The sequence below is a fragment of the Sinocyclocheilus rhinocerous genome, unplaced genomic scaffold (assembly GCF_001515625.1).
Source record: "Sinocyclocheilus rhinocerous isolate Xijiao unplaced genomic scaffold, SAMN03320098_v1.1 scaffold2570, whole genome shotgun sequence".
In the NCBI taxonomy this organism is placed as follows: domain Eukaryota; kingdom Metazoa; phylum Chordata; class Actinopteri; order Cypriniformes; family Cyprinidae; genus Sinocyclocheilus; species Sinocyclocheilus rhinocerous.
In genome coordinates this window covers 395,004-407,038 of record NW_015629500.1, presented here as the reverse complement: position 1 = coordinate 407,038, position 12,035 = coordinate 395,004, and the positions used below count along the sequence as shown (strand labels likewise).

At 35.7% G+C, this 12,035-nt stretch overlaps 1 protein-coding gene across 1 annotated transcript in view; it reads right to left on the bottom strand.

The window, feature by feature from the left end:
* Nucleotides 1-10,413: 10,413 nt before the first annotated feature.
* LOC107738936 (taste receptor type 1 member 1-like) overlaps nt 10,414-12,035 on the bottom strand; it is a 7,440-nt gene continuing 5,818 nt past the window's right edge. Inside the window, exon 7 of the mRNA XM_016550863.1 lies at nt 10,414-11,348. Coding sequence (XP_016406349.1) covers nt 10,414-11,348 — 935 coding nt within the window. The remainder of the gene's footprint in view (nt 11,349-12,035) is intronic.

The following is a 12,035-nucleotide window of genomic DNA, read 5'->3' as shown; positions in this document are numbered from 1 at the left end:
AAAGGACTACCATTCATTGTTAACATGTAAATACAAAAAGCATGGCGGTAAAAGAGATTCACCTGATGTTCTTGGGCTCAAAATGACAGAGTTGCCAACAATATAAACCAGTCAAACAAAAACAAGTAACTTTCATCACAATTCAGAGACATTTGAGATAAAATTCCCAAAGGTTCTTTCGAATATTTCGCCAATATCAATAAAGTCGTTGAATCATGTTTCTGACGCAGGGTTCCTTTAAATATTGCCTTTTTACAGTGAAAAATTACTTGCAATGTGTCCTGCAGGCGATCTACTACTTGTGAGCAGGGCAACATTTCCAAACATCAACTTTTCCGATTATTTGAATAACAAATAAATTCCACAACGTATAATTTCACAAGCTTTGAACTTAATGTCCATGATATAAAATGCAGGTGATCCACATATTTTATGCTATATTGTTTATTAAATAATAATAATTCTTACAAATAGTTAAATGCCTAATCAAACATTGCATGTCATGAATGTCTATAGACTAGATCGCAGGTCTTTGAGACGTCTTTAATTTGAATTAGACGTGCACAGTCTTGTGTTTGGCTGTGTGCACTAAAAAAAAACGAAGGACACATTAACATTGCTTTGGGTATTCTTAGGGGCTGAAATAAATGAGTGGATAGTAACTTAAAATCCGGCGAAGGATGGACGCTGTGTGAAGCCATTCAATCAGAAACGAAAGACAAAAGGCCCCTCACATTGTTAAGCACCACATCTTGTCTGTTGAGGCTCTTTAAGTTGCAAAGCATCTGTCATTTAGCTCACATAATAAGCAACAAATCTGTATAACAACGAAGACTTGTGAACATTGTTTTTAGTTCAAATTTACGTAGCAGCGAATATTGACTTACGGAATTATCGCGATAAAGTAGGCCTGTTGTTGAAAGTTCTTATCGTAAATTCCGTATTCTTTCAAATTGCCTGGTTATCATTTCCAAACAAAATAACAATTAATTATTTTAAATATTTTAGTGAGATTTTCTTTCATCTGTCACAAATAATTAATATATTTAAAATAAACCAAATGCATAATTTTCTTTTACTCTCTGTTCGGTTCATGGCAGAGTGGAATTGATTTGTTCGTTAGATCTCTCAAAAGCTCCAACACAGATGTGCGCGTGCGGGTACCTACTTAACCCAGAAGTGAGCTGAATTTGACAATATCGCTGAAAACATTATTTTGCAGAATGCTTTCTGTTAGGGTTAAGATTAGGTTACAAATTGCGTATTTACAGGATTACAGAGTATTGTTTTACAATACATTACTGTGGTCAGAAATGTACTGTGAAATCAATAAAATATAAAGAAAAATATAAGTTTTGAGAAACAAATTATTTTATTTACAGATTTACAGTCTGAGATGTGTTATGTATTGTTTAGGTGGAATATGGCCTGAGGGGAAAAGCTGTTCTTGTGTCTGGCATTTTTTGGTGCTCAGTGCTCTGTAGTGCCGGTCAGAGGGCAATGGCTCAAATAGAAAGGCAGTCAGACAGATAAATTAAAGGGGGTATTTCACCCAAAAATAAATTCAAAAAAACTTTGTTTACTTTGCCTTCTGATGACCGTCAACTGCCACTCATAAGCTTATCAATCGGCCCTGCATTACTGTAAAGCATTAATGTTGAGTTTTATTATTTTTGTGAGTTCTGTTCACATATTGGATTCTTATATTTATTACAGTTTTACTTCTGAAAAGTAAAAAGTTAATACAAATTGTATTTGACTGTTCTGACTTACAGCAGTGAATAAATGCCGTTAAAAGATAATAAGGTAGGCCAGTATTGCTGATTTTAAAGCTTACTGAACTTTACATGACTTGGATATCTACAGTCCTACATATAAATACACAACATAAGATTGGCCCCTCTGCATTAATTGTGGCCCCTCTTGTGCTCCCAGCTGAAAAAAATCTTAGAATCGCGCCTTACAATATTTCTAAGCTGCATATAAAAGCAATATAATTATATGTAATGTCCCGATATATTTAGCAAATAAAAATGTCCTCGTTAATATAGTGAAACTTGTTGAACCCCGACTAACACCTAGTTATAACGGCGTATAAAACGGCCAGATCATGTTTAGGTTATATTTAAATCTAGCGTTTTGCACAGGTTTCTTATGAGCTAGTTTAGGTTCGTATTAACCTGATAAAAAATGGAAGTCTGTTAGATGTCCTCGTCTTTTTTTGTCTTATTTTGATTTCTTCGCTCACTTTTTTTTGTAAATACATTTCTATAGCTTCAGAATGATAGCCTACACTGAAAAACAGAACAACACAAAAAGCCACACAGACGAGTCGCGTGGGTGGCATGGAATTTCCCTCCAGAGAAAATTAGTATGAAATCTGCAATTTGTTGGTGTCAGCTTTCGGTGAGCTTTCAGCACCATATGCTACGCTGCGACTTGCTATTGAAACTATTCGTCCATGGTTTCACGGTTCATCCTCCGGTTCCGCACAGCAGAGGTCTCAATAAGAGAACAAAGTGGCAATTTACCTCTCTAATAAGCATATCGTCATGGTGACTGGTATCCCACTGCGGTCATTCTCGAGCGTCTTCAGTATACTACTTTTGCAAACTGCACTATGTGAAAACTGGATCTGAACATCATATGGTAACTTTTGGTAAGACTGGAAGATTTTTTTTTTCTTATAAAAAGTGGACAGCTTCACTACTCGCACACAACTGTCATAAAACATACAAAGTTATTTATCTTATAGTAAATTAAGATATGTTTAATCTTGTGTAATATACGTAAATGTATTAAATACATTTTTTTATATAAATATAAATGTATGTTATCGGATCCCTCTTTTTTGCAAATTCTATAAGGGGTATGGCAACACTGAGTTACCAGTTAACAGTTCTGAAAAGAACCTTTTGGGGTTTTTTTCTTAGTGTGAGCAACAGTTTTCTAAAGAACAACTTAGATCACGTTGCTTTTGAGAAATGCAGCCTATCACAATACGGCTTGTGGTGTCGTTGTCCAAGGTACTGAAATCAGGTAGGCTACGTTTGAGCAAGACAAGACGTATAAGGTTAGTCCTTCCATTGCTTATTTGATTGATTTGTATTCAGAGAGACCAGTGTGTGTGTGTGCGTGCGTGCGTGTGTGTGTGTGTGTGTGTGTGTGCGGGTGGGTGGGTGTGCGCTCGTGTGTGTGTTTAATAGGTTAATTGCTATCTTGTTAGTTGCCCACGGCTATTTGTTAGGTATTTAATGTTGTAATGTTTTTGACTACCTTTACAAAGACCGAAATGATAATAATAATAATAATAATTATTATTATTATTATTATTAGCCTACTATTAATTATGTATTTTCTTTGAATGCTATATAATGTTTGCTTTGAAATAAAGACAACCGTATGTAGAGTGAAACTGTTAAGAACAGCTATAAGCTGGTAAATGTCTTAAACAGTCATCCGGTGAACCTGTGAGCGTCCTATCTATTAAAACTTGAAGTTGTATACGTCACTAGCACAAGTTATCAGCTTGGAAATTAAGAAGTGTCTTCTCAAAGTAGAAACAGGTTAATAATTCGTATGTATAAGGTTATGCGCACACGTTTTTCATAAAATGATCGCTTCTTTTGTGTTGAGTGGAATCCGAAACCGAAAAGTTATACCTTTAGTATTTTTGTAGTTTGGACGTATTGTATAAAACAGAAGAATTGTCACAGATGCTCCCTTCAAATAGCAGAGCGAGGAGAATCAGAGGAACGCCTCCTCGAGGGCCCTATCCGTCTAATTTTCCACACTTCCCCATCAATAGATTGGGTCCTTGAGAAAGTCTTTGACTTAGGGTTAGGCTAACTGTGAGCAACATGCATTCACTGTAGGACATAGTCTTTTACTACACTTTGTACTTACACATTTTCGCAACTTTCTCAGCATTTATGCATAATAACTTTAATCATTTAATATGAATCGCATAATTTAGTCAGCCTTCATCTCGCCGGGTCTACAAAAATGTGCCTAGTTTGGAGAAAAACAGAATTTCACTTGAAAATGACGATAGACCTGTGCATATGACAATTTCCTGCAATTAGAGAAAGTGAGAAAGATTGTGACGTTGACTTAAGACGCAGGACACGCGACAGGATAAATGGCAATTTATAGCGTCAGGACTCTCTTTTTCTTCCCCCCCCCCAAACAAAATGTGAGCGTCATTAAGTAGAAAGTTGCAACCTTTTATTTAAAAAAATCAAATCGACTGCTGAATTATAGTCTAATATTAGAGATAACCCGAAATTCAGTAGTTTTGTATTTTACTAATAAATAAATAAATATATAGGCCTGATTTGTTTGTGCTTATTGATTATGTTGCTACAGGAAACCACTTTAGCATGTAAATCTCAGATTAAATTGCATGTAATGCGCCGAATAATTGTGTCAAAACGTTGCAGTGCTGTCCTGCAAAGTAGCGCGAAATAAGTATGAAATTGGAGCACAGCAGTTAGATACATGGTGAATGGCTTCACTCCTTTGTGCCTCGTCGATGCTGTTTATCACGCTGTTTTCACGCTTAAATTCAACATGTTGCACCACATTAGACCTTTAATTTAGCCACCACATTCTGAAGAAAAGCTGTTTTCTCTGCTCACAATTAGGTCCTATGCATTAAATTGAAGCCACACACACACACACACACACAATTGAAATTTCGGTTTCGGATTCCACTCAACACAAAAGAAGCGATCATTTTATGAAAAACGTGTGCGCATAACCTTATACATACGAATTATTAACCTGTTTCTACTTTGAGAAGACACTTCTTAATTTCCAAGCTGATAACTTGTGCTAGTGACGTATACAACTTCAAGTTTTAATAGATAGGACGCTCACAGGTTCACCGGATGACTGTTTAAGACATTTACCAGCTTATAGCTGTTCTTAACAGTTTCACTCTACATACGGTTGTCTTTATTTCAAAGCAAACATTATATAGCATTCAAAGAAAATACATAATTAATAGTAGGCTAATAATAATAATAATAATAATAATTATTATTATTATTATTATTATTAGCCTACTATTAATTATGTATTTTCTTTGAATGCTATATAATGTTTGCTTTGAAATAAAGACAACCGTATGTAGAGTGAAACTGTTAAGAACAGCTATAAGCTGGTAAATGTCTTAAACAGTCATCCGGTGAACCTGTGAGCGTCCTATCTATTAAAACTTGAAGTTGTATACGTCACTAGCACAAGTTATCAGCTTGGAAATTAAGAAGTGTCTTCTCAAAGTAGAAACAGGTTAATAATTCGTATGTATAAGGTTATGCGCACACGTTTTTCATAAAATGATCGCTTCTTTTGTGTTGAGTGGAATCCGAAACCGAAAAGTTATACCTTTAGTATTTTTGTAGTTTGGACGTATTGTATAAAACAGAAGAATTGTCACAGATGCTCCCTTCAAATAGCAGAGCGAGGAGAATCAGAGGAACGCCTCCTCGAGGGCCCTATCCGTCTAATTTTCCACACTTCCCCATCAATAGATTGGGTCCTTGAGAAAGTCTTTGACTTAGGGTTAGGCTAACTGTGAGCAACATGCATTCACTGTAGGACATAGTCTTTTACTACACTTTGTACTTACACATTTTCGCAACTTTCTCAGCATTTATGCATAATAACTTTAATCATTTAATATGAATCGCATAATTTAGTCAGCCTTCATCTCGCCGGGTCTACAAAAATGTGCCTAGTTTGGAGAAAAACAGAATTTCACTTGAAAATGACGATAGACCTGTGCATATGACAATTTCCTGCAATTAGAGAAAGTGAGAAAGATTGTGACGTTGACTTAAGACGCAGGACACGCGACAGGATAAATGGCAATTTATAGCGTCAGGACTCTCTTTTTCTTCCCCCCCCCCAAACAAAATGTGAGCGTCATTAAGTAGAAAGTTGCAACCTTTTATTTAAAAAAATCAAATCGACTGCTGAATTATAGTCTAATATTAGAGATAACCCGAAATTCAGTAGTTTTGTATTTTACTAATAAATAAATAAATATATAGGCCTGATTTGTTTGTGCTTATTGATTATGTTGCTACAGGAAACCACTTTAGCATGTAAATCTCAGATTAAATTGCATGTAATGCGCCGAATAATTGTGTCAAAACGTTGCAGTGCTGTCCTGCAAAGTAGCGCGAAATAAGTATGAAATTGGAGCACAGCAGTTAGATACATGGTGAATGGCTTCACTCCTTTGTGCCTCGTCGATGCTGTTTATCACGCTGTTTTCACGCTTAAATTCAACATGTTGCACCACATTAGACCTTTAATTTAGCCACCACATTCTGAAGAAAAGCTGTTTTCTCTGCTCACAATTAGGTCCTATGCATTAAATTGAAGCCACACACACACACACACACACAATTGAAATATTAAAAAATTCAGGGGGGAAAACGTTTTGTAAACACTCTACGAGTGCACTAAATAGGTCTCCTCAGTCGCATGATGCTTTTTCCCTCTGATTAACTAATTAACTACATTAACTACATCTTATTAATACTGACATTGTAGGCTGATGTAGATCTCAGAATAATTGGGGAAAAAACGACTTGTTAACAACTGATATGATTATAAATACATGCATATAAATACAGCACTACAACAGAAACAATAAATACAATTACAAAATATATATGCACGTAGACATATGGGTGTGCTATTTATTTGTGTAAATATTTGGACACTGTCTGTGCACCTTAAATTTTAATATTTACATTACACCTTCTAGTAATCCGTACTCTTTATATCTATTTTGAAAATATGACATAGGCGTACTGAACGAATTTAGCCTATGCAAAATAATTCTCACTGAATGTCAACGGAACGGGTCAACCAAGAGCGAAACAAATCGGAGAACCGCCTTTACTATTCAGAGGTTAAAAAAAGGAAACAAATGGCTTCCCGCAAAGTTCAACAAAATACCCAACTTGATATCAACTATATTTAACAGCTAATAGGCTACAACCCACAATTTGACGTATTTAATTTGTGTCACTGTAAAATGCCACGCGTCCGTCCTGTTTGTATTGGGCTAACCAAACATGTTCCATAATGAATTTCTATAGACTGCAAGTTATTCAGAAGGCTTTGGTTCAGGTGCACAATGCCTTGTGTTTGGTTGTGTGGACTGAGATCTCGATCTCAAAGGAAAAGAGAGGGACATTAACATTGCTTTAGGTTTTCTCAAGGGCTGAAATGAACTAGTGGAAAGTAACTTTAAAACTCCATGAAGGATGAACCCTTTGTAAAGCTTTTCAATGAGAAACACAAGGGCTTAACAAAAGACGAGCCCCCTCATTGTGAAGCACTAAATCCTGTCTATGGATGCGCCTTGAATTGCAAAACATCTGCCATTTACTCTTCAGAACTTGACTCATTTGTATAAGAATAAACGACTTGTGTACACTGCTTTCGTTTAAACGCAAAATAAGACAGGGCATCAAATATGGTTTCTTGCCATGACATAGATGGACAAACATGTCCATGTTTCTCTGTGTTGTTACTTATCTTTAATTTCAAATAAGGAACTATCTCTTTTGGAAGATCCACAAACCTACCGTCTTTCTCCAATAGATAGCCTACTGCTATATTTTCGGCTTGATATGGGTTGCGATATCCAAAGATATGTGAAATCACGTCAGGCGGCTATAAATTAAGGGATCCACTAAATGTCGTTAACAAGGGAGCTGTAGTTTTATGTAACAACAACTCAAAACACTTTTCAAAATGTCCTATTAGCGACTGTAATACGATAGAGGATTGTTATATGCTTCTGTGTTAAAGCATAGTCTAATCGTAGGTTTCCCAGAGAACCTTCTTTATAACTCCAAAATGTGGAAAATCGGCGCCAGCTTCTGAAAAGGTAGGGGCGGCCCGTCAATTTTCCTCGCTTCGTATTTTTGGCGCACAAAATAGGCCTATGCGTTCTGTTAAAATAATGAATGGGTTCGCTGATGCTTGAAAAAAAAAATGGAGAAAGAGAGAGAGAAAGAGAGAGAGATAGAGAGAGCGGGAGTCTGGATTAAAAAAAAAAATTATATATATATACTGTCACTTCAATTTAATACATCCTTGCTAAATTAAAGTATAATTTACTTCTTTCAAAAAAATTCTTACTGATGCCAAACTTTTGAACAGTAGTTTATTTACATTATCCATCGCCAAGACTGCGGGTGAAATTTTAAGTTCGGATTAAAAAAAAAAATTATATATATATTTTTTTTTTTTTTTTTGCCCTGCTGCCATTGCAGGGGTTATTACAGCCTTGTTGTAGGTCTATTCTTCGTAGACCATGAAGATTGAATGAGAAGCATATATCCATAGAAATTGTATGAAACGCACGATTTGCTTCAGCATCCTGTAAGCAGGCAGCACCACATGCCTGACATGCCAGGTCGGATTTAGCCCTGATTTCAAGGTTCATCCTCTGACTGATTCCGCAAAACTGTATAGGCCTATCAAAACTGAAATGATTAACCAAATAGTGAAGGAAAAGCAATCAAGACCGCTTTAATAAATACTAGCCTATTTAAAAAGCATCCAATGATTAGAGAGGATGAGCTAAAAGTGAGACCGACAGTGAATGTGGGTGTTCCTAAGATCTTAAGATGACTGAAAGACTTTTGTGACCTGCTTTTTGAGAAACATCGTATAGATTTTAAAATCTTGCTTATTACTTATAAAGCCCTGAATGGTTTAGCACCTCAGTATTTGAACGAGCTCTTATTGCATTATAGTCCTCTGTCGGTTCCTTGCTGCTGTCGCCTCTGGCTTGCTTAGTTGGGGACACTCAATTTCCAGCGATATCATTGACTTGATTGCAAAGATACTATTTAAACTGAACTGAGCTGGATGATGACATCACTGAATTCAATGATGAACTGCCTTTAACTGAAAATTGAGTGTTTACTATTGTCACTTTGCATTATTGACACACTATTTTCCTAATTAATGCTGTACAGTTGCTTTGACACAATCTGTATTGTTAAAAGCGCTATATAAATAAAGGCGACTTGACTTGACTTTTTGAACAGGTTGTGTGCCTTTGGAAACTAATGGTGCCTGTGAGTTAAGTTTTGGAGCGTATTTACATTTTATTGTTACTTAATATACTCTAAAGAATAATGTAATGGCAATATCCTGTGATAGTTTAAACGGGTTAAAACAGTCTAATGTTTATATTTTTATACCCTTTTTGACATATGTCTTTAACACGTTCACGTTGCCTCTGTAGTTGGGAACTGTACCTTTGTTGCTTCAGAAAGTGGGATTATTGAAAAGAAAATTAGCATATTTTCACTGGAATATTCTGACTATGTCGAATTATGCCACCAAGTGGCAAAATGGAGCACTGGCAGGAAACTATAATGCAGGGCTCTTCAACTCCACTCCTAGAGGTCCAGTGTCCTGCAGACTTTAGTACCAGTTTAAATAGCCCATTCCCGAATAATTCTGAACACTTTAATTTAATGTGCGGGTGTGTTTGGTTAGCATCCAAGCTAAACTCAGCAGGAGTTGAAGAGCCCTGTAATGGGTTCATTCAGTTATGGTTGAATATGGTCCAACATTTTTATATAATGGAAGAACTGGGGTTTATTAAAGTAAAAATATCCATTGGTCTGTAATGTTAAATTACCATGAGTCAAGTAAATATTTGTACTACTAATCTGTGTTTAAAAAGATGATTTTGATGTATCTCATGTATCTATGTGAATATACTAGTGTTCTGGTAAATCACTGTTAATATAATGTTAAAAGGATATTCTTTTGTGTTCCACAGAAGAAATAAATGCATGTTTGGAAGGAAATTAAAATGAATAAATAATGACAGGGTGAGCTCATTCATTTTTTTAATCACAAGAGGGGCTGTTTTAATCAACATTTTGGCTGATATCAGCATGTAAAATGTCTGGTAGCAGCCTTGTTAAAGTGAATGAAAACATTTTGCCTTATCAAGGGGATTGCTTTTTCTTAACAACGTTCAAATACAGCATCAACAAAAACAGACATAACATCAGATTTAAATTAGATGTGTAATATGGATTTATTGAGAAGTGGATCTGCAGAAACAGTATGGCAATGAATATGCAAGCATTTTATGGAAATTTCCTAAATTAAAAGGAAGCATGTGTTCACTTAATGCTAGCATGTAATCATCAGCTTTATGAATATAACTATTTAAATGGTCTTAAATCAATATCTTAATCCACACTGAATCCCAGACACTGGTTTGCAAAGGTAACATAATAATAAATAATCTAACCAACCACACAAAGTTTCTGAAATATTCATATATTATGGATAAATATTTATAGTAGGCCCATGTTCTCAATTCAGTCACCCCTAAATGAATCTGTGCTAAGTCCTACTAATGGTTTGGGTGTAATTCTGAATCGATGTTTGGAAGTATGCAGCAGTGTTCTTTTGAGGCTGGAATATTATAACGTAAGATTTTGGTATGAAATAACTGAAGAGAATTCCATATATACTAGACAGCTGTGTCATCGCATTAACAAGCTGGACGTATTTGCTTTTGAGAATAAGGTATGCTGTGAAATAAACAATCCAGCTCACATTGTACAAAATGAGACTGAAAGTTATTGACTTCGCCTCATTGTAATTTTTTGGCAGATCTCTTCCCATGTAAGAAAATAAGAGACACAGGAATCCAAGAAACCAACCTATAAGCACAACTACGCTTAAAGTTTCAGTGTTCCCCATTTCACAGCTGAGTATAATCTGGTCTTTAAAAGTTAAAGAGTCCCTGGAGGGTATGGGAGTTGAGACAGTCATCCATAGTACACAAGAAATTAAATGAATGATAGAAAAAAATCCAACAAAGAGCCACTGTCCGTTGTGCTTTACCCAAAGGCTGTGCATGTTAGGGAACTTGGCAGCCATTTTGAAGATACAAACAATTTGAAAGGAACGGACAGCCATACAGGAGAGAAAAACAGTGAAGAAAAATGCAAATACAACATTTCTCAGGAGGCAATGTACAGATGTGGGTTTTCCAAAGAAAAAGAAGACACTTATTGTAGACATTATCAAACAAGTCAACATTAGGAAACACATGCTGCCACCAGCAGACTTTACCACTGGTGTGTTGAAGTTGTAGGCAAAAAGGCAAAATATGGCAATAAGGAGAATAATTAGGCATGTGGCAGAAAACATGACAGTGATGGAGTGGATTTCTGTGAACTCAAGATAGACAATAGTACGTGTCTTACATGCCGTGCTGCACTCATCAGACCATTCGCTCTCTAAACATGGAGAACAGGTATAGGGGTCCCCTGAAAAACAGCAAAATAATATGAATGTAATACAGCCAAAATTAGACTTTTTTGATCATGAAGTTCAAACAGTACAAAATAGATTAACCTAGTTTTTTTTTTTTTTTCAAAACAAAATAGATAATACAATGCAATTTTGAAAAGACAGTGTCTACCGATTTCTACCGAGGGGTACTCTTGTAAAGCTACTACTCCCCTGCCCCTCCAGAGGTCTGTGCACTGCACAGAGATTTGAATGCCAGTTCAGTAACCATGCAGTTAATAAGGAGGTGATTCACTAAAATAATGAGATCATTAGAGTTGGTTTGGGGTGAAAGTGAGAATGGATCACCAGTAAACTGCATTAGAGCTCTGCACAACACTGCCTTACTCTGTATTGGGAGACAGCACAAAAGAAGAAGATGGGGTAAAATGTCCCTTCAGCTTTGTTTCTTCTTGAGCTTATCTGTCACCAAATACCATAATTATTATAATAATATTAATAGAGTTGTTATTTAACAATTCCATTAATTAAATTGCACAAATGTATGTTCGTTAAGTATCTGTCAACTAACACATTTACATTTTACATATAGTTACACTATTTAAAAAATATGAAAAATACATTTTTGATATCATTTTAATCATTCAAATCATCTGGGGTTGGGGTTGGGGTTAAGGCAGGGTTGTCCAAACTTTTTTTTTTTT